At 39.4% G+C, this 22,550-nt stretch overlaps 1 protein-coding gene across 13 annotated transcripts in view; it reads right to left on the bottom strand.

Moving 5' to 3' along the window:
- Nucleotides 1-3,613: 3,613 nt before the first annotated feature.
- LOC135499917 (myosin-IIIa-like) overlaps nucleotides 3,614-22,550 on the bottom strand; it is a 48,914-nt gene continuing 29,977 nt past the window's right edge. For 9 of the 13 annotated variants that reach the window (XM_064790966.1, XM_064790979.1, XM_064790970.1 and 6 more), the window contains 8 exons: nucleotides 22,259-22,443; nucleotides 21,674-21,868; nucleotides 21,213-21,247; nucleotides 19,781-19,864; nucleotides 19,036-19,125; nucleotides 17,836-17,946; nucleotides 10,120-12,351; nucleotides 3,614-6,579 (listed from right to left, as the gene is read on the bottom strand). In XM_064790966.1, coding sequence (XP_064647036.1) covers nucleotides 6,288-6,579; nucleotides 10,120-12,351; nucleotides 17,836-17,946; nucleotides 19,036-19,125; nucleotides 19,781-19,864; nucleotides 21,213-21,247; nucleotides 21,674-21,868; nucleotides 22,259-22,443 — 3,224 coding nt within the window. In that variant the 3' untranslated portion in view covers nucleotides 3,614-6,287. Of the gene's footprint in view, nucleotides 6,580-7,588; nucleotides 7,689-10,119; nucleotides 12,352-17,835; nucleotides 17,947-19,035; nucleotides 19,126-19,780; nucleotides 19,865-21,212; nucleotides 21,248-21,673; nucleotides 21,869-22,258; nucleotides 22,444-22,550 lie in introns of all 13 variants that reach the window. The other 4 variants (XM_064790977.1, XM_064790975.1, XM_064790974.1 and 1 more) reach the window with 4 other exon arrangements.

The following is a 22,550-nucleotide window of genomic DNA, read 5'->3' as shown; positions in this document are numbered from 1 at the left end:
AGAGCATTTTAAATTCTTTTAGCTCAGGTGATCTATACAGGGCGTTTCAAAAAAAGGAAACCAGGATTAATTCGTCAATTTTCTGGACAGGGCTTAATATTTTGGGAATTGGCAACCACCATTTATTGCCCAATGACGTCCTCTTTCTTACGACACCAAGAAATCCAATTTACTGCTATATGACTGAACACGAAACAGTTTAATTTAATCAACCATGGCAGAACTGCAGTCTATGGTCAGCCCTTAAAATGGTTCTTGGAGGTAGATTCTATCTCTGTATTGAAAAAAAGGGGAAAATACAAAGACCAGTTGCCCTCTTCAAAAATCCATAACACCTACAAAAATAAAACATGAATAACGTCAAGATTCAGTTAAACAGAAGGTGATACCCACCTTTAGAAGATTTGTGCTGAACACAAGTCATTTTCTTATTTCAGATGTTGAAATAAGTCAAAATTCGAGCAAAACCATGTGCTCCTTGCTGCAATGAATGTTCAGCCTGCATTGCACAGTCAAAGCAAAGGCAAGCATTGGAAGGCATAAAATGTGACAGGTAGTGGTTTTATGTAACACTCTCACATATTCTTTCAAGGTTGGCAATGTCTTTTGTCACTCCAAACAATCAAACAAATGTGTCAATGGCCAAGGCTAATCCAAGTTAGTAATGTAATTGGCCATAAGGAATAAATAAGTGGGTGGGACTGATTTTGAATTAGTATAGGGTGTTAATCAAAAGTGTTGCTAGTTGTAATGTTCAAAATTTTTTCATATATAATTTTTTTTTTCTAAAACAGTTTCGTGCAATAAAAACCAAAAGAAAAAATGGTGCAAACCTGAATGATACTAGCCATTCATTCACACTTTTCATTGCCAAACATCTTTTTGAAAGAATTCAGTCAAAAACTAGCAGCACAACTTGATTAACACCCTGCAGTAATTCATGATGTTTGGTTTGATTTGTTTGGTTTTCAACATGATACAGCTTTTATTCCTTTTAAAGATTCTTTTGGGGATTAATATCTTGGATCAAAAAATGTCATGAACAATTTAGAATAGCAAATACAAACAAAAATAGAATACATGTTTGCAGACTTTTCACTTGATTTTCTTGATTGGGGGTAAAATTATGACTTTGAGAAATTTATGAACATGGGGGGGGGGGGGGGAATGCAAATCGATGATTGGGTGTGTGTCACAGTCTCTGATATGGTCAAACTAGATGAGACACAGTCTCTGTCAAACATGGTCATAGTGGGTGTGACAGTCTCCGATATGGTCATACTGGGTGTGACACAGTCTCTGATATGATTGGGTGTGACAGTCTCCGATATGGCCATACTGGGTGAGACAAAGTCTCTGATATGATTGGGTGTGACACAGTCTCCGATATGGTCATACTGGGTGAGACACAGTCTCTGATATGATTGGGTGTGACAGTCTCCGATATGGTCATACTGGGTAGTCTCGGATATGATTGGGTGTGACACAGTCTCTGATATTGTCCCTGATGTGATCATATTCATGTGTTATCAAATGAGCAACGCTGTATCAGTGCCAATCATAGCTAGAAGCCATATCAGCCAGAGGGCGTAGCTCAAGGGCTAATACGGGTTGGAGGCCATGCTACAGCGATTTGGTCAAACGTTCGAGGCTCTGCTCCAGCTGATGTGTGGTAAGAAGGAAACCAGAGTAGACTAAAACTACCATTTTTGAAGTCATCTTTAACCAAGATACATTTCAATGTCAGATTCTAAAATACCTTGGTACCGTAAAGTCAACTTTTAAATGGAAAATGCATAAGCCTCGTTCTGAGAGTGGAGTGTTTTGGACACGCAACCAAGATGCTCTACCAAAGTTCCCTCGGGTTGCACTAAAATGTGGAACCATGCACACAGCTCACTTCAGAAGTTTGAGGCTCTCAAAACACTGCTTCAAACACAAATCAGCCAAGGAAGCATCAACCACCCTAAGTTTTTTAATGAGCACTACACATATTTGCTGAGAAAAACGCTCCAAATAGCCCATTTGCGCGGATTTTAGCGTCACTTGAGCGAGCCGATCCGAACTTCCTATACGGGCTGCCGTAACATAATGTAAACAACGGCGCTACCGGCGCTCCGGGCAGGCGATGGATGGAATTTGCCAAATTCGCACATATTAAAGTTATTTCGTGGCCTATCTTTTTAAGTTTGAGGTATTTTAGAATAGAAATTGAACCCTCGGCTTCGGACCTTGGTTGAGTTACCAAGACACTCTCGGGTGGAGCTAAAATTTCGTCCAAACCCTCGCCTGTCGGCTCGGGTTTGGACTGTATTTTAGCTCCACCCTCGAGTGTCTTGGTAACTCAACCAAGGTCCTCCGCCTCGGGTTCAATTCCTTAAACAGTCATTCTGAAGAGATAGATTCTATTCAATTGCAGAACATTTCAACGCAAATAAACGAATCAAAAATTTCATATTTTCAACATGTATTATTTAACATCATTTAATACCTCTAAACATCTCTGTACAGTAATTTTACAAGTTGACACGGCCAGGTAAGGCGAACGTGGAATCGAGGTGCAGCTACAACACTGCCATCTAGTGGTAAGAATATTAACAAATTGCGTACTGCCATCTATTGGTAGAAACTGAATCATCTTAAGAGTTCGAACATGTCAGGTCACAAGCCTCTGTGAGGGGGGGGGGCAAGTGTAAGTGAACAAGTGAATACATTTTTAGCCCGTCCAACCAGCCTCCTATCAGAAGGCTTAATGATGAGGAATAGAAAATAGTCAAGGACTTGCTGGAGGATGAGGACATGTGTTGGCAGCGCTACGAATGCTTGGTTGAAATGGCAGCCGGCCTATTCACCCGTGAGGCCTATCTCCACATAAACATTTCATGCTGCGATCACACAACTGCCAACTGTTCAAGTACATTCGCAAGCAGCAGGCCTCTGAATTGTCCCTAACAAAGTCCTGCTGTAATTGGCCAGATTTGGTGAGATCTCTCGCCATTTCATCCAACGTGCATCATCCCACTGGTCTGTCATTGAAAGACAGATCTTCAAAGCAAACAAAAATACTAGTACAACAAAAATACCAGTACAACAAAAAGAGAGATATGCATGTATATAAAAGATAGTGAAAAAGAGCTCAGAAAATACAACTTCTTTAGCATGATATAAAGCATTTCATGACACAGTGACATGTAAAGAACATCAATATGAGAAATACTTGTGGTTTGGACAGATTTTTATGTGAAAATATTGGACATTTTGGAATGTACATGAAGTATGTAACTACAGTGTATGCATAACATTAATTTGCTGTTCTTGAAAATGTCCTCACTCCCTCTTCTATTTCGCCAATGTGATAAAACTATACAGTAGGCCAACTGCAATGCCTCTGCACCTGCTTTGAATACAGTCCAGAATAGAACAGGGGGTGAGACACTTCATCAAGCAGCCTCCATGACGAAAAAAAGATTTGTGAACAGCCATATAGTACTGCTTGAACTCAAAACAGGACATCAATCACAATTATTTTATCCGAGTGGCTTCTGACAAAATGATTTTTGTCACTCTTCCAAAAGTCACCAGGCCTTGGAAAGTTGTTCTAACTGATCATGACTTGTTTTAAGTGTCAGCAGAACTATTTACCTATTACACAAATCAAAGAAAACAATATGGACATTTTTATATACATACTATAATTATGCCTTAATGTACATGTAGTGTAAAATATCACAAGTTTCTAAATATCAAGATATGCTTTTAGCGGAGGTTTTTCAATACTTATCTTGATGTACATGTAGTTACAGTAGCAACACTGATGGAACTCTGGAACCATCCATAAGCGATGGCCCAGGGGTCTCCCGATGATCTGTACCAAATCTGTGCGACAGGTTGTTTTTTCTGTTGGCAAAACCTGAACCGCACTCAGGAAATAGACCTCAATCATTTCGTCGAGGCCGCAATAAGTCAAGGGGCAGAGTCACAACCAAAATGCTGAGATAAGATCGCTTTTTAATGATATTTCGCTGGTATCATTTCACAGCACCAGTAGTAATGTCATGGCTTCTCCATGAGATTCACAAACAAACATACATTTTTATAGAATGTAAACAAACAACTCTAGTTTCACCGAGCTGAGACTACTTCATTAACTATCACGAAATCGACACGAAGGGCCAAGCTTGCACATGACATCATGACGAACAGACAACTTGGCGTCGTCAATAAATTATCTCTTGAATTTGAACATTTTGAATGTTATCAAACGACCATGTGCATAATATCTCCCATTTTTTGGAATATTCAGGTACAGTCTTAGCACAGTGAAACTAGAGTATTTGCAAATATGTACACACATGTAAAATATTTAGCTGTTTTTGCTTGAATTACAACAACCATATAGTTTTCAATACCATTTTCAAAACATTTAGATCATTGCAAAATAGATAATTTTGAAACATCATTCAATTTGCAAATCAAACTGTCAGAGATCCGCCCTTATCTTGAAAACCTTGGATGGAATTATGCAATGAACAACATAGATATTGGTGTATGCCTCTGTAATCAACAAAGTATATAAAACATTTCTGATTTATTAAATATTTCGATGTAATCAACGACAATGAAAAGATATACAGACAATATGCAAAACCATCTAGTTTAGAGGCCTTTTAGAAAAGTATTGACATTTTGACGTCATGACATTTGTATTGATGCGTTGATGCCCCATTGACCTTATGATAGCATCTATGCTGGCAGCATGACGTCATATGAAACGTGACATCATTCAAGTGACGTCACATGAAAAACCCCTTTTGGAGAACAAGTTGAACACATATATTAACCGTGAGTGTTACCTCATGGATACACTAAAACCTGAGAAGCTTTTACATGTTTTACAATAAAGAATTTACATGATTTACAATTTTTTTTACAGTAAAGTGTATTTACAGCACATAATAATCAGCAATGGCTTCCAATATTTCCTTGAATCAAACCAGTGGATCCTTTTATAAACATTCCTGAACAATTACTATACCTAGTGCATCAAAATAAACCTTGTCATAAATCAAGTCTTCCCCTTGGTGTCCTGTTAAACTTCATGATCATTTTCAACGCTTTTTTCTGAAATCTAAGAAGGGGAGGCCTCTTGTGCTTAAACACTGAAAAAGCTGTGATAAACACTTTACAATATGTTGCTATGATAAACATTGATTCATAGAAATTTTATCAGCTGCTTTAAAAACATGTCATCTGCAACAATATGGGGGAGTTGGCATCTTTTAAACATGACAACATTAAACAGAATTAAACTTAATAGTTGCTGATTTTAGAATGAGGAATATACATGTACATGTACATTATACAAGTACATGTACACTGTAAAGGTGTTTATGAATATTCAGTAAGGTGTTTGTGAATATTCAGTAAGGTGTTTGTTAATATTCAGTAACAGTGTCTTTTTGAAGTAAGCAATGTACACTTCAAGCCCAGGGGACGCAGCCCATCCTTTAGAAACAAGACACTCCAATACATGTATGTACATGTAGGATGTGAAAATATGATGACATGAAGGCTTTTTATTTCTGGTGAATATATTTTGATTTTTTTCACAAAAACAGATACCGATGATGAAGGTATCTTATAAGGCATTCTAACGTTACAAGTATCAGAAGTCACAAGGCTACTCAAAGTAGCTGGACGCATTTTAGGACGGTCTGGATGGCTCAAAGAGGCACGGTGGCATGCAGCCCATAATATTTCCACAGAAACGTAAATTGACACAATTGGACGGTGAACGTGACACACTAGTGAAGACGGATTGGTGTGCAAAATACAAAATCTGAAAACATGGCCGCGGTGAAGTACCAGTACATGCACAATTAGGATTTAATTGATGAATCGTTCATAGTTTGACACCTAGGTGGAGCCACATATATCAACAAGATCTAGCATACAGAACGTGTTATCTTATGTTATGTGTATAAGTTCAAAAGCCGAATGCAGTCATTTAAACCGTTTATCCTATTGACACATAAGTCTTTATTTTTGTTACAAACACAGAATGATACAACAAGAGCAACATTTTCTCACGTTTTACCCTAATATTTCGATTTCCAATTAATGAATTCAAATTTAATCACATTTGCTTTAACATTTAGTAGTTAGCCCTGTGACATTTCGCAAGACCCAATTAGACCCCTAAAAAATCTCAATTTTTTAACCAACTTCATATCAATATAGCACCTTTTCTGAAAACGTTAACCACTAGCATTTGTTAATTTAGACATTTACACCAGGGAATTTGGTCCAACATGTCGTTTTAACACCTTACGGAAGTCGTACTGGTTTGGCGCATCTGTCGTGAACCTTCGTGTCTCCTCGTCAGGATTATAATTTGTTTTACGTAAAACTGATCGGAAGTCGACAACATTTTCTCCAGTTTTGGTATTTATGTTGTTGTTGTTGTTATGAGTTAAGTCCAGAAGTGCAGGAACGTAACGTTGTTGACTGTTGACCTTTGGATTTTTCTTGTAGTGTGGAGCCCTCTGGTGGATAATGGGAGAGTTATTCATTTGATTCCTGAAGAGACGCAAAAAAGACGGTTAAAATTTTCAAAATCTAATCTGGCGGTTTAAAGTACGTGGCATTTGAAGGGACTTTATCAAGTTATTACTTATGAAGCTGGAAAATAATCAGGATAGGAATATTTCCCAAGAACATGTCATCATTTTCACCAAGTCACTCAAGGCAACATAAATAGAGTTGAACAGACAATGCTTAAATTGACAAATTTAGATAGGGTCTGTTCACATCAAGTCAATATTACACTCTCAGCCTCAATGACTATATTGCTCCTAACACTCCTTTGAGGACGTTGAATCAGCACCACAATCAGCCACCTGCGAGAGTCAGGGACAGCCATAAACATTAACCCTCATCTGTTCAAGATGGCACACCCCACACATACATGTACATACAAAATTAACTAAACGCTAACTTACTATAGCTGTTCTATAAACCAAGAGCGAAGAAAGGGCAAGCAAATAATGAAAGAGAAATAAAGATCAAATTTAAACAAACTAAAAGAAATTACTAGAATACAGGGTGTCCTCAAAAATATGTCAGACTCAAAATTATGAACTTTTCTGAGCTTGATTACGTTTAAGTACATGTAAAAATTACACTGGCTTGGCAACTTCCTCTGATCTTTATTTAAGTTCTCTCTCCGTCTGGATATTATTTTTATAAAATCTTTAACTGGTTTTTTTTTGCAAATTACGTACCACACCAGGGTCTTTGGAGCATTGTAAAGTAGTCAAATTCGATTTTTTTGCAAAACAGCGTTCCAACATGAAACTGAATTTGTTCATGAGCTGTCAAGAGTCTAGCTCCATTTACAGGTCAACCGAATGCATTTTAACACCTGCGAGCCAACTGGAGAACCATATTCATTTGACAAAGACCGACTACCTCCCCCTGCCAGATAAGCGACTGTTAACTTTATGTTAACACTCGAGCACAACCCCACTCACTGGACAGTGACCGACCCCCCCCCCCTCAATCGAAATCAACTGACAATAATACGAACCTTGCCAGTCTAGTGTTATGTTGTCAATGGTATTGGACAACAGATAAATAATCGTTTCTTGATCTGTCTATCCTCCGCAGATCTCTCCTCCGTTATCGTTCTGCAACATAAGTTTTAAGGTCCACAGAACCGAGGACAGCAACGAGGTCACTGGACGCTACACGCATGCACATTCCCATGCACATTCCCCTTTAATGACAACACAAACATGCACTCTCCCCTTTAAGGATGCCAAACACATGCACTGACCATGTGACTCTGGCAGTTTCAAAGTCACTTTGCCAGTGCAATCATAGTTGCTAGTTTCAGCATCATTATGCCAGTGCAATCATAGTTGCCAGTTTCAGAGTCACTATGCCAGTGCAATCATAGTTCCCAGTTTCAGAGTCATTATGCCAGTGTAACCATTCAGTAATTTATAATACTATTCTAACATCTTAGCAATTTATGAAGAACTTTTACCAGCTGTATCCAATATCGCAACCAAGTGCCGCATCACATACGATGATGTCTGTCACTTACACAAGATATTAGGTTATATATCATTTGTAGCTTTTTTTAGAATGGGAGGCATCTTGCCTTCAAATAGCCCACAAGTTGAAATTGCCCACAGGAATAGAGCAACTTGATCCCCTCCCACCCCACTTGCAGATTCCCTTTTGAGACACAAACATCCAAAACATATGCAGGCCCTAATTATGGTTCCCAACCAGTCCTTGACGAGTCACAACAAATATACAGTACGCCATCTAGTGCACAAACCTGGTATTACACAAGTGTGGGTTCGGATTCAGCAAGAAACTTGTGAAACAATGACCTATTTGGGAGCAAGGGGAAAAATAACAGTTTTAGGGGAATGAAGCTAAAATCAAGTCATTCTACACTAAAAGTACCAGGTTGAAGTTGTGGTTGTAGATGAGAACATCTCAAATAATTGATATAAAAACCACTAAAAGATACGAAAAAGTAAATATTCAAATATTTTCCTTCCTCCAAGATAACGAAGAAAATTCCCGGTGAATTTACCAGGTCATAACCTCAACCAAATAGCAATAAAGACGCAACCCTAGGTACCAAAAGTCCAAAACCTTTATTTAAAAACTAATGTAATCAAAATTCTTAGAAATTGGTCGAATCTCAACTGAAATCTAATCACCTGAAAAATCTAAAGACCTGAATTAAAAGTTTCCAAAACCAAACTTGACAACAAGTTGTAAGATCTTACATGTCGTTTTCGCACTGACCAACATGGAAACCATTTGTAGTGTTTTTTGAAGGTAAGGCTTTGAAAAAAGAAAATAAGCATCAGAGTATAAGGAAGAGAGATGCTTGGTGACTTTATTTGGAGACAGAAGATGCGTAATTACATTGTAGTCCCATCATAATCTTTCATCAACCTTCAATCAAAATTGTCATGACTTCAGGTTTAGACAATGGGGTAACTGGTCAACAAGAAGACCTGTTTTAGTTAAAATATTCTGCAACAGGAGTTTTGTTGTGGCCATTACAGACCATAAACTATACACGCTCTCTTCAAACTGTAGAATCAATGCTGGATTTAATCCGAAACCCTCAATAGGCCCACATCATTCACCGTAACAGCCCATGCTACATTGCAACAATGACAAATATTGAAAAATCCATTTAAATTTCAGTATCTCAGACGGCGTTCAAAAAATCTTTCACCGAGATACCGCAGTGTGATGTAAAGCCCTTATCTAACCCTTGCTGGCTTATCACTATGTATTGAGATATCAAGATATACCAAGCCTGAACATTGCCCAGGGTGGAATAAGAGTTGAACGTTTTTAACTCAATGATAGCATTAAAATGGATTTTCAACACATTGAACACTGCATGCATCAGCAACTCTGTCCGAGTCCGGTTAGAAAAGAGAAACAGACATATAGATAATCTCTCGAAAATGCTGAAAATGAAAGTAGACTCAGACAGAATTACCACCACAGATAAAGGCATAGTGTTACAACAACAACAAACACTGACTATTCATGACAGTAGATAACTTCAAATCAACTTAATTGCAGATGAGCTAAAGATACATGTAGTAAGAATCTACAATTTTCAAATCTAATTCTTCCAGTTTAATGAAACAACCCATGTTAAGGCAGGATTTCCAGTAACAAAACACAGCAGCAAGTTTTTAAAGACACAATCGTTATTTGTATTATGGCAATCGCTTACAGAAGTAAGGCGCACAACATGGGACATTACTTGACAGAACTGTAGACAAAACAATCAGAAGATCTGCACTACTTGATAGACTCTAGTTTGAGATAGTTCCTGGTAAACAAAGTAGACCAATTCCTGCATAGTCTGTGATTCCTGTATTTACCGAGTTGACATAAGAGCCTGTACAAAAGACCTATTTTACGTGTATAGGCCTATATGTAACAGACCCGCCTCAAATGGCTTAAACACGTCGAAACAGTATACAAAGCTCCAGCAGGATTTGGAAAGTAGGAACACCGACAGCACATCAAACAACACTAGAATATTCAAACCAAACCTACTCGGCCGCTAATCCCACAGCAGGAGAATCCAATGCCTTGAAGTCGCCAGTTCGCGATGCTTGCCGCACCATCATCCATTTTCCTTTCCCTCCAGCTTGATCCGCTCCCGGTTGCTCTTCCACAACAGGATCCGTCTCATCTGCACCTGGTTGTTTCATTACGACTGGATCCGGAGCAGTTTCTGGCACGCTCTCGCCATCGGCGTCCTGTTTCTCTTCGAGATCCGGTTTCACTTCCTCGCCATCCGGACTACCTAGCATCGACTTCTTCTCCGTGGGTGGCGTACCAGACAATGACGCCATCCGTCCATCCTCCGAACTCTCCTTGATCATTTTTGTCCATGTTTTTTTCTCTACGGTCACTTCTGACGAACTGGACTCCCGGCGACTATCAGCAGGAGATGATGCAATCGACGACACTACTGATGCCTGTTTAGACATTTTCTTCCAAGATTTTTTAACATCCGGGATATCCTGGACTTCATCCAAATCTCCATCAGGGCTTGCGCCATCCGGAGGTGTTCGCTTCTTCGGTGATACCTCCTTCGACAAAACAAGACTTGTCGCTGAAGCGCGTTTTGCTAAACCTTTAAACGTCTTTTTCTTGTCTCCTGGTGAGGACCCCGAACTATGACTCACTTGCCCTTGCGAGGAATCCTCTGCTAAAGCTGGTAGACTATCCAAATTCAGTGGCTCGTTCAAAACAACCGAAGTCTTTGGACTCGAAGCGGGTGAATTACGCGACGATGACATAATACTTGCAATCGATGTCTGCTTGGCCATCTTCTTCCATGATTTCTTTTCTTTTTCCTCCTCATCCGCCGGATTCAAATCTTTTTTCACGTCATCCCATGATGGCATCTTGTCCTCTAATGGTGGCTCTCCGGGATTCAAATCCTTCTTGACATCATCCCACAACGGCATTTTATCTACCAGGGGAGCAGAATCTAAATCTGGTTTTAAATCCTGTTTAATCTCATTCCAACTTGGCATCTTGTCTTCCAACGGCGGATCACCGGGCTGTAAATCCTTTTTTACTTCATCCCATGTTGGCATAGTATCCAACTCCTCCACAGTTTTCCTCTCCACGAGAGGGCTGTCCACAGGTGTTCCCGCCAACGATGCAATCCTTCCATCAGCTGAACTCTGCTGAACAATATTCCAAGACTTCTTATCAAGTGGCCCCCTCTTGACCTTCGGGGTACCCTGAAGTTCTTCTAAACGCTTCACAGCAGGCGAGACCGGTGGCGTAAACTTCTTCTCCTCTGACACCTGCTGGGCCATCTTCTTCCAAGTTTTCTTCGGCGTTCCTTGGTTCCCGTCCTCACCCCCAGTGTCCAAGTCCCCAACCCGATCTATAGCCGGTGAAGCCGGGGGCGTTGAAACCTTGCTGTCGTTAGAAACCTGCTGTACCATGTTTTTCCAGTTCTTCTTTGGAGTGCCAGGACTTGCCACATTCTCAAGATTCCCCTCCTTCACCGAGTTTCCCGGATTTTCTGGATTCCCTGGATTGCCCGGATAACTCTCGTGTTTGCGTTCACTCTCCAGACTCTCCCCCTCCTCTTCATCCTCGTGTTTTTCCTCCACACGTTTCATTGCCGGTGTCCCTGGTGGTGTATTACTAAACTTCCCTTCCTCTGATGACTGCTTTACAACCCTCTTCCATGTTTTCCTTTCAGCTGCCGGGCTTGCTGCAACCTCAAGCGACGAGCGCCGACTCCCAGATTCCGATTCAAAAGATTTGAATTTCCCCTCCTTCGACGACTGCTTTACAACCCTCTTCCATGTTTTCTGTTCGGCTGGTGGGTTTTCCGCAACATCAAACGACGAGTGACGACTCCCAGACCCCGAATCGAATGATTTAAACTTCCCATCCTTTGACGACTGGCGGGCTTTTGCCCAACCAGTCTGCTCAACACCATCCGGATCTGCGCCTTCCTCCATCTGATACTCCTTCAAAACCATCGCCATCATTTGTAACCGGCGATGCTGCTCCTCGATGGTTTTCCGGGCCACCAACCGCTCCTTGTGCTTAACCGTCTCCGCATCATTCTCCAACCTCTCCAACAAATCGTTCACATCAAATTCAGTGTGCATCTCACTTTTATCGGCGTGTTCTTTTTCTTCGACTGGTTTTTTGGGTTGGTGTTTCTGTGCATACCTTTGTGTGACTGCTACTTGTGAGTATCCTAATTGTGCGTACTCCCACCCAGGTAGGATGTACTCCCCGAAGCTGCACGAAAACGTATTAACATATGAGCACAGGAGTCAATAGGAAGTACAAAATTTAGTTAATTAGGTAAAGATAATTAATTAATTTCAATAATTATTTCAATAAAACAGGACTTTACTTAAAATCTGTTATTGGATAATTACAATCAATCCATCGAATGATGTAGATGCATTATGAATAACTCATAATACTGTAATTACAAAATGATTAGCTCAATCATGGAAATAAATTTTGTCCACTGTGTCAAACTTAAAAAAGAAAAACTCCTTAAACATGCCAAACTCGTATTATGTGACAAAGACCTCAACCTGAGATTGCTTGAGACCCGACGTCCTCCTACTTTAGTACAACCAGGAGAGGGTCATTCTATATTACTTCATACCCCATGTGCATCCCAGTCTAAAATGATAGGCTGTATTTTGCCCATGCTGCTTCTTAATTCACTCGGGTAGAAATCTGCATCCCTTTTCTGTGAAAAATTGGGTCAAGCACCGATTAAGACAATTCATTTTGTATATAAAGCAAGTGCAACATTCATCTGAAAACTAAAGATTTCAACTCAGTTAGTTTGATATAGCTAATAGTTACTAACACACAACATTTTTCATCAGTTAACACACAAGTTAGTGTCAGTTAAGAAAGGATGCAGCACTGGTAGCTCTGTTGAAATTGGAGCCAAAAGATACCAAAAATACTTTTCTAATATGTTCAACCCTCATTCAGGCTAAATCATTCGACAATACAGATAGATTGTTCTTGTGAGATTCCCGAGGGTTGGCTGCTGATTTTGCCAAAGTACATGTTGAAAAAAGACAGTATCCCCTTCCCCAGTGTTGCATGCCCCTCGCCTAACTACTATATATCATGCCAAGACTGTTAATTTGAACTGAAAGAGAAACATAAACAGTCAGAGAGTTAGAAGACATTTTGGGACATTTAGTTTTGACAGCGGCAAAAATATAGAGCAATACATTTCTCCATCGAGTCCTAGAATCCTACGAGAGGGCCTGTATAGTTACATGCAACATTGATAAGGTGACAGTTTCGAGGCTGCTGAACTTTTCTACAAGGGGACTATACTTTGAAACAAAGTAAAAAAAACATGACATACCATGAGAGACTTCTGTTTACAAGTTCCAATTAATCCTTTTTGCCAGCAGGCCCGATAGCGAGCAAGGCTCATCATTTTCAGAATATTGGAAAGTCCTATTTCGGTTTGAATCAATCACGGCAAAACCAAAGGGCCTATACTAGTATTTCTATGAGCACTACCTGGCTTTCAAATGAACAAAACAAGGGTGGATGGCCCATCATAAAAACTCGGATCCACATATTCTAAGCCAACAGAAATGAGGTTGCTAGGTATCATTTTCGAAGCTGCGAGGTAAAATTTGGCAAAATATTTGCATATAACTACAGTACTCCACCACTCCAAACCAATTAAAAGCATGTGATATAAAATTATGCAAATGTTCATGGGAAAATTATGTGTCAAAGGGATAAATCATAAGGCCCCGAAAATAACAGAGTATTATCATATTCTACAGCTATTCAGCAGTGACTTCACAAAACACCTCAGTAGTTGCCTGAGAACCTTGATGTTAGTAATGAAACACTCTCTCTATGAGTATGGTAGTGAACTGAGCCATTATGGGGTTTTGTAAGTATATCACCGTGCCATCACCTAACTCAAAACGATTTTTAAGTTATTAGTGGAAGATTTGCAAACTCTGATGTTCTTGTGCGCAAAGTTGAAGTATTTTTGTATTCTGTCAAAATGTTGCCTTTTGAAAACTTTGCAATACGAGGTCATTGTTGATCCAACTCTTCAAATTTCATTTGCAAAGGCATATCAATTAGCACCAAACTGAGCCACATGGAAAAAAAAGTAGTCTGTTCCCCCAAGCATTGAAATCATACACCTTGGCATGCGCAAATAAAATCTGCGCAAATAAAATCTGCACAAAAGGGACAAAAAATAGTTTTGCAGAAAAAAATGTCAACAAAAACAAAAAAAACAACAAATTTTAATATTGTATAAAAGTTAACAATTTTGCAAGAGCTCTTAAACCACTTGAAATAAAAATACTGAAATTTCAACTTCACCACACAAGAACACATCAAAAATGCAATGTACAAGCATACTAGCTATAATGTGCTAGGATCAGTACCTGCACCGCCTGATTTCTTAACAGGGGTCTTATTCATGTGTACTAGTCTAAGGGCGGGCGCAACTGTAGCTAGGGCGGATAAGTCCTTGGTTCTATAAGGCATGTGGGGGAAATATTCAGTCTGAACAGCGGCATCCACCATGTCTGGTTTTGGTCCTTTTCTGCTTTTTTTCCTGCGGAAGAGACAATTACATGGATTAATTAGCTTAGTTGATTGAAAAATGGTAAATTTCCATTCTGAAAACAGTTGTAAAAGTGGGGTGCAAGCAGCAAAATGATGACCATAAATTGATCCTCACATGTGATTCAATATGATGCATTGATCAACTCCAAACTACAGAATGATGCACATCTGATGCATGTGCATTGAGAGTATGTTGTTGGCACAGGCACTTACATGTAGGCTGCACACATGCACTTGCACATGCATCTGGCACCTGTGATGTCCAACATAAACAAAAGATTTTGGTTCATGCGATCATGATCGCAGGGCCCAGTGAAGGGTAACTGTATTTGTCATTTATTCTCACAATTTCCTTAATTGGCCTCAATTTCCTTTATCATGTGTATTTGCCTCAATTTCCTTATCTCACACTGTTTTCATACTTTCACATGGACTAACTCACTTAAACACACAAATGATGCTCACAAATGACAAAACACTTTTCTCTCATTTCATTGCGAATCCTGTTACTAATTAAAGGGAGACTATAGGCAGGAGCCAGGTCAGTCAGGTTGAGTTACACAAGTCACGAATAGAGGTGTCCCCCATCTCGCCATACGTTGAAATCATAACGACTACTAATTTCACCCCAAGCTCCTGCCTATGGTCCCCCTTTAAAAATATTTACAGGTATAACACATTTCTGCTACTTCTTTAGGCAAAACTAGATGGGGAATAGTTAGTTTACGACATACAGAGTTTGGCATGTTTATAGAGATGTTAAAAGCTGAATAATTGTTAATATTGTATAACAAGGCATTTATTATGACTCATAGATTGGGTAGAGTCCAGAGTACATCACAGGGTTCTGCCCAATATCGCCACCTTTGTTAAAGCCACTTATCTTAAACTGCACAAATGGTCAAAAGAATTACGTTTTTGTGACTTTCGTGGTAAATTTTGTAGAAATTAATTGATGCAAAATCTTACAGCGATGTTTTCTCGAACATCTAATGTAAAAATCTAATTTTTCTCAAAATTGGAACCAAACTGTTCTTTTAGAAATGGATGTAGCAAATTAAAATAGGACCAAGAAGGGCAGAACCCTGGATACAATTGGCAACAAAATTCATGACAACAGTAAAATCTTACTCAAAGTATTCAGACTCGAGAAACAAGTTGGCGATACGCCGAAACCTGAAGGAAGGAAAAGTTGAATTAAACTACGGACAGAGTAACAGTAGAGCACATCGACCAAACAACAATATCATAGAACAACCAATCAACAATATCGAGGAATGACCAATCAACAGCGAGAAACAACCACACAGGAACAACACCGAACATTGATAGCTGTGATGATAGACAATGATGTCTACAACTTTTCATATCTCAAAATAACCACTCCAACCTAACTGAACACAAATAAATCTGACCATTTTTCTATTCCTTGTTAAAACAAGATTATCTAGAGTGCGAATTCAGCTACAGGCCGAGCTACATAAGATTCACCTGTCATCATTCTTGATACTTGCTTGAACAAGGAGTTTTCAAAGTTACCCATGAAGGCCTAAAGCCTGTGACGTGGTCATTCTTCAGGTCACGTGTGTATTGTGACTTCTATGTGAACTCGATCTAATTCGGCCAATCAAGTTCATCATTTGTATCAGCAGTAATACAAAGTCAACAGTATAGACTTTGATATCATCAAATGAAACGAAACTATTTCAAACCGCATGCCCAGCAAAACAATCATCTTGGTGTACAACCACCACGTGAAGACAATGCCAGAATCGAACAACATTTTTTAATCGACGGAAAACATGAATAAGCCTTGCCTAATTTATAATGTGAAGATAACATCTACTCGCACTGGCCCCATGGCGGCGCTACCTGTCATTCTAGGAGAGAAAAACACGGTGCAAAACATTCAATGAATCCAACAAGAATAGTGAGTTTTGAAGCCGAATACTCCCCTTTCACTTTCATAAGGCCAGTGGTATATGCCCTTCTCCCTACTCAAACTGGTGTGATTGGTGGACCAAATTTTCACCGAAATTATAACAGGAAAATACCTTTATAATGTTTCAAACAGCCCTTCAACACATTGTTCACTGCGCTTAATTTGATAAACATTGCACACGGCGCACCAAAACTTTCCACAACGATCGGAAAATCCTGGAGATGATGCAAAATAGCACCAATCTAAGTTGGCGTGGAGAAGAAATGGTGCACAGTTACACAACAAAAATATCAAGTTTGACTGACAACCGGCATTCACGATATGTTCAAAGAGTAGCACCCCCTCCCCCTAGCAAGAAACTTTCCCATGGTGTAAAGGTGCCTTCCAATGTGCAAATAACTTTCCAATGGAAATAATTAACTTAGATCCAATCGGTCTTACTCCAATCTGCAAAGGACACTGCACATATTGTGTCAAATGAAGCCCCAAGCAACAATAAAAACAACAAAACAATTCATGATGAAGCAAAACTATTTATGCACAATAAAAGTTATAATAATACCCAAACCTTTATTCCATCGAACTGAAACACCACGTGGCAGTATGGAGAAAATACGAGAAGTCACAAGGCTCTAAACTAACACGAACCGTCAAGCTAACCTAACAGATGAGCTCAAAAAGGACTTATAGTGTGTTTACCGCATTGTCAAAAGTTGTGCTGTTTTAATAATCGTTTTAATACGAATATTGGTCAATTTGTTTCCAGACATTTAGTTTTAGTACTTCTACTCACTCTTTCTCTGTCCAACTGTGACTTTCAGGAACCACTGAGGTGTCAATTTCATTTTAATATCGTGTAATTATATGATTGGACAACTTCAAGACAACACAACTTATTGAATATCATGTAACAGTGTTCGTGTCAGCCTCTGTGAGTAGTGAATGTTGTTTAGTCCTTCCATGATACAGCAAGTAACACCTGCCAGAATCCACTGATGAGATCCAAAACAGGTCGGTTATATTACGGTCAGTAATATCATGGATTTCAGATAATATCTAGACAAATTTATTAATTATGATCTTTCGACAATGCAGCAACACCTCTAATACTAAGAAACAAGTTTAAAGACAGCAATCAGACATCAGCGGATGATGGGCGCCATCTATCCTGGCCCCTGAATACTAACTCTGGCTCCTCCTGTTGAAGTACTTGTTTCTGTGCGTTTAGCAATGGCGCGTCCCACGGCAGTGAAGAGTCACTCTCGTTTTTACGCATATGCGTGTCACCCGATGGTTTGCTACAAGTGGAGTAGAAACTATTGCATTATGGGTATGATTTGCAAGATTGCGGAAAAATCTGTGCGGACATCGTGTGACGTGGCGGAAAGTGCACGCGTGAAGAAACGCAGATAACAGGAACAAAACTGTGAGGACTAAACAGAAATCTATCAAAATTGAGGAAATGCCTCCAAGAATGTTATAGAGATAAGAGTTCTACAATCGCTCTAGTTTCCAAAGGGCATTCATACAGCATCATCACAGCAAAATACAACATTTTGAGCACCAAATTTACATTGTTGTCAACGCAACGATGGCAGAAGTAAAGTGTGGCAATGTCAATCATGACAATATCCACATGAGTCGCACTAAGTAAGCGAAGACAGCAGAGTCATTAAAATGATATACTAACTCTTAAATCTTTTGATCAAAGCAGGAGAGGAGGGACAGATGTAGTGCACCAACAACATCGAACAAAACGTTATCAAAAATGGAATCAATTGATTGCAATCAAAGACTTCTTGGAGTCAAATGTTTTGAACCAGCTGTCTCAGTATCACATGATTACATGGATAAAAGAAGACAGAGGCACAACGCTTGGGAGTTAGCAGCAGCCCCGAGTTAAGCTCGGCGCTTGGCATGCTGAATGCGGTGTACGTCACAAGATAGTTACAAATGCCGACCCAAGCAGCAATCCCCAAACACTAAATAGTATCCGTACTATGTTAAAATATGTCTAGCCAAGAAGATATCTATTCATTTTTCACGAGTTTCATCACAGCTCCTGAGTTGAGAAGTATTTTGCAAGTTTGTGAATAGATTCAAAATAGATAATTTAATTAAGAGACTCGATTAAGAGAATATATGACTCTGCTTGATAAAATACTGTAGACTCCAAGGTATCATTTCCTATTGTCAGTTGGGTGATACCCGGCAAAATGTAAGTCCATAAAACAATACTTCGGAGCAATAATCAGATAAAATGCACCCAAACTAAAGAGGACTTCACAACAACAAACTGGACAGATAAAGCAACAAGATGAGCCAATGAAATGCCCTCAGATGCAGCTCTCAACCAATCAGATGCCCTGAATCAAATTTAAACTAACTTAGCCATTATCTTGTTGGCTGCCGACTTTGCCAAAAGTTCACGGTACGCATCGTCAGCCTCTTCGTAGCCATCTTGAATTCCGTGGCGTCTGTCGAAGCAAAATTGCAAAATAATCTTTAAAAGATTGGTTGAAATAGAACGCAAATATGAGGATTTGGATTTGAAGTCAACATAAAGAACTCTGGTTGGAAAATATGAGTCAAAATGTTAGTAGGGAAGTAAATAAGCAAAGAATGCAACAACGCCAATATCAGTATTTATTTCAAAATGTTGACAAGCTGCAAGTGGGAAAACCCTGCAGAAAATCAGGCAAAACAAGCCTTTATACAAAATGAAGTTCAACTGAAAAAAATGTGTTGATAAACTCCTAATAATTGGACTATGATCCGGATATTTGCTCAGAAAGTCAACTCAAAACAATGCATACTCACATACACCTCTACATACATTCGGATTTGTTATAAAAAGCGACGTAGTCTAATAGTCTAACACTAAAAGCAAACTCGACGGAAACAACATTGCCATAGCAACCACTGGTATCACTTTGGCAATCAAGCATATCTTGCTGGCCATCAAACAAATCATCTAACCATTTGCATATATCTTAGAGATCATAAAAAGACAGATAGCAACCAAACTCGTCTCTTAGCAACATTTGTAACTGGTTGCTAAGCTACACTTCATGATACCATTAGTAACCACTGCAACACACACAGGACATCACTACGCCAACCACTACTTACCCTGATGACAGGGAGGGCACATTATTAGCTACTATACTATCGTAATAGCCCCCTTCAGCTTCACTTATGAGTATCTTTGTTTCTCTGAAAGAATCAAGGACCCTATTTGTTTTTGTCTCAAATTCTGCAGGTTTATGAAGTGTCACAATATTATGAAACAAACAGCAGCACGACAAGAAAAAAGTGTGCATTTTTAGCTTCATGTCAACTGCTTCATCAGGAAACCATCAGAGAGAAACCTAAAACTGTGACTTCACTAGTTAACGACAACATAGACATAAAGTTCTCAATCGCCTATTCACTTCAGTATTCTGAGACAGTTAAATTGAGATATTTTCGGCATCACAGTTCATAATACTGCAATTTTCTGAGTTTTTTTTTAACAGGTTTGATTGCTGTTTCTCCAAATTAGATTTGTTACTTTTTAACGTTGGAAAAAACTATTCCTTCAGGTGAATACTATTAGACAGCTGCTTAAATACTATCAGTCAGATAATTATTGAAACTTGATTTTTTATAGGGGAAAGTAGTAAGTTAAGCAATCTATTGAACACTGCTTACTTGGCACTACTTGACGTGAGGAGAAAACTAATATCTAGAATGCAACAGACAACACACAGGTGCAACAGACAACAAACGGTGCTAGACGAACATCAAACAGTGCATCAACGAACATCAACCAGTGCATCAACAAACATCAAACAGTGCATCAACAAATATCAGATGCTTGCATCAACAAATATCAGACGCGTGCATCAAGAAACATCAGAAGTGTGCATCAACAAATATCAGACGAGTGCAACAACAAACATCGAACATGTGCATTGAGTTGTACATACATTCAGGGACATAATTCCACAACAGATGTAATGAAAAGTTTCAAACATTGACAAACAGCAGAACTCATTGTGAGGTAAAACGTACCATGGAACTTGTTTGATTCCAAAATCGTTACAAAAAACTTTTTTGAGACACAGGTATGTCTCCACGACAAGCAGTGGTACCAGTATTAAGGGCAATATGTGCAGCTACATGTACCACAGAGTCAGCAATGAAGCTGTAGCAAACAGTACCCCAAATCACCTGTTAACAAGCATCAGCTTGGAACAGGCGCTTTAGAAAAGTAAAAAGTTTTCTGAAATTTCCTTACAGTTCAAAATCGGTTCAACCAACAGTAGCTGAAACTGCATGTGGTTTCCAAATTCTTTGAGAATAAGTATAAATTTCAAGCTCGATATTTCCACTTTATCCGATGTGAGAGGGACTGGGATGTGAAAGGAAGTGGTGGAATTGATTACTTTCTGGAAACAGAATTTGAAGCAAGATGCAGGAAGAGATGGCAGTATCAGCATCTTGAATAGACGAGCAGATGAGAAAACAGGACATGCCGTAACATTGAACACGTTGATAGAACAACATACAACAGACTTACTTTTTGGCGGGCCGTCTTGAACTCTCTTCAACAATCTGAAACGAAAGACAAAATGTGCCAAATTTTTGCAGTTTTCCAGTACTACTTGAGAATGATTCCTGCAGGCAAGAGCGGATGCATAAGAAGAAGGCGATAAGGTGGCTTTAGTGGCTGTTGACTTTACAAAGCGGACTGATCTACATCTCAGGCTGGATTTGCATAATGTTCAAGTTGTCAAAGTGGGACCTCACCTCGAGAACTAACAAGTCATTTCCAAAGAGTGAACTTTGCAATGGAAATGATCCACAACGTCACTTCTCACTCTTGTGTCATTTCATGCCATAAAACACCAGACAATTGACAAATTCTGCTTGTGACAAGTGACATTGACCTTGACACGTGACCTCGACAATTGACAAGTAACATTGACCTCGACAAAGGGAAAGTAAAGAAGACATTGCGAGATGGGAAGGTCACCATACCTTATTATAATATTTTGCATCCTCCTCTGTCCAAGGTGTTTTGGTCTTTTTCATTCTCGCCAGCTGTTTCATGCGTTCATTTTTCTTCTTCTCCTGCACCGACGAGCCGAATTTCCCAACCGCTCGTTTCTGCGGGTCAACGGGCGAGTTATTCTTCCTCATGGTATCAAGTAATTCTTTATTGTACAATTCAACCTGAATATCAAGGAAATCCGTAAGTACAATAGGGTTTAAAACCCAATGCCACAGAACTTACAATTGCTTTCAGAAGTTCTTGTTAAAGGCAAAATGGCCTAGATTCCATTATTTTTTACTAAATTGCTTCAAGAATTTTAGGGAGCAAGCTGAATTCCAATGCATGGAAACATAAAAACACAGCAAAATGGCTGCAGTACGGTGAACTATACATTCTGTCTTTCCAAAACGTGCAGAGTGCACAATGCCCACTGCACAGAATCCGTTAAAAACATGACTTTGATGTTGCGCAGTGCGATTGAGGTAAAACACAATTAGAGTCAAAGCCTCAGCTCCGGGAAGATGAGAGGGAATGCTTTATCGAATTTTCAAAGGAAATCTTGCCCTAACCTGCTGCCCAAAATATATGAGTTGCGTCTCCTTCTGCGACCTGTACATGCACAGCTGCTGGTATATCGTCTTCGTTTTCCAGGCGCGGAAATGTTTCTGGACGACGACCGCCGCCGTCTCATCATTGAGTCGCTGCTTCGCTCTCATGACCCGCATCTGTTTACGGGCCTTGAAGCCTCTCCAAGCTGAAGGGAAAAGACATTGAAAGTTGCGCGAAACTTTGACTCAACGACAGACTTGAGCAGACAACATCTAAAGCATACATTCCTGAGAAAAATTCATGCGGTTCAGA

Source organism: Lineus longissimus, chromosome 15, assembly GCF_910592395.1.
Source record: "Lineus longissimus chromosome 15, tnLinLong1.2, whole genome shotgun sequence".
Taxonomy (NCBI): domain Eukaryota; kingdom Metazoa; phylum Nemertea; class Pilidiophora; order Heteronemertea; family Lineidae; genus Lineus; species Lineus longissimus.
The sequence above is the reverse complement of the archived record's forward strand: the minus strand, read 5'-3'. Positions and strand labels throughout refer to the sequence as shown.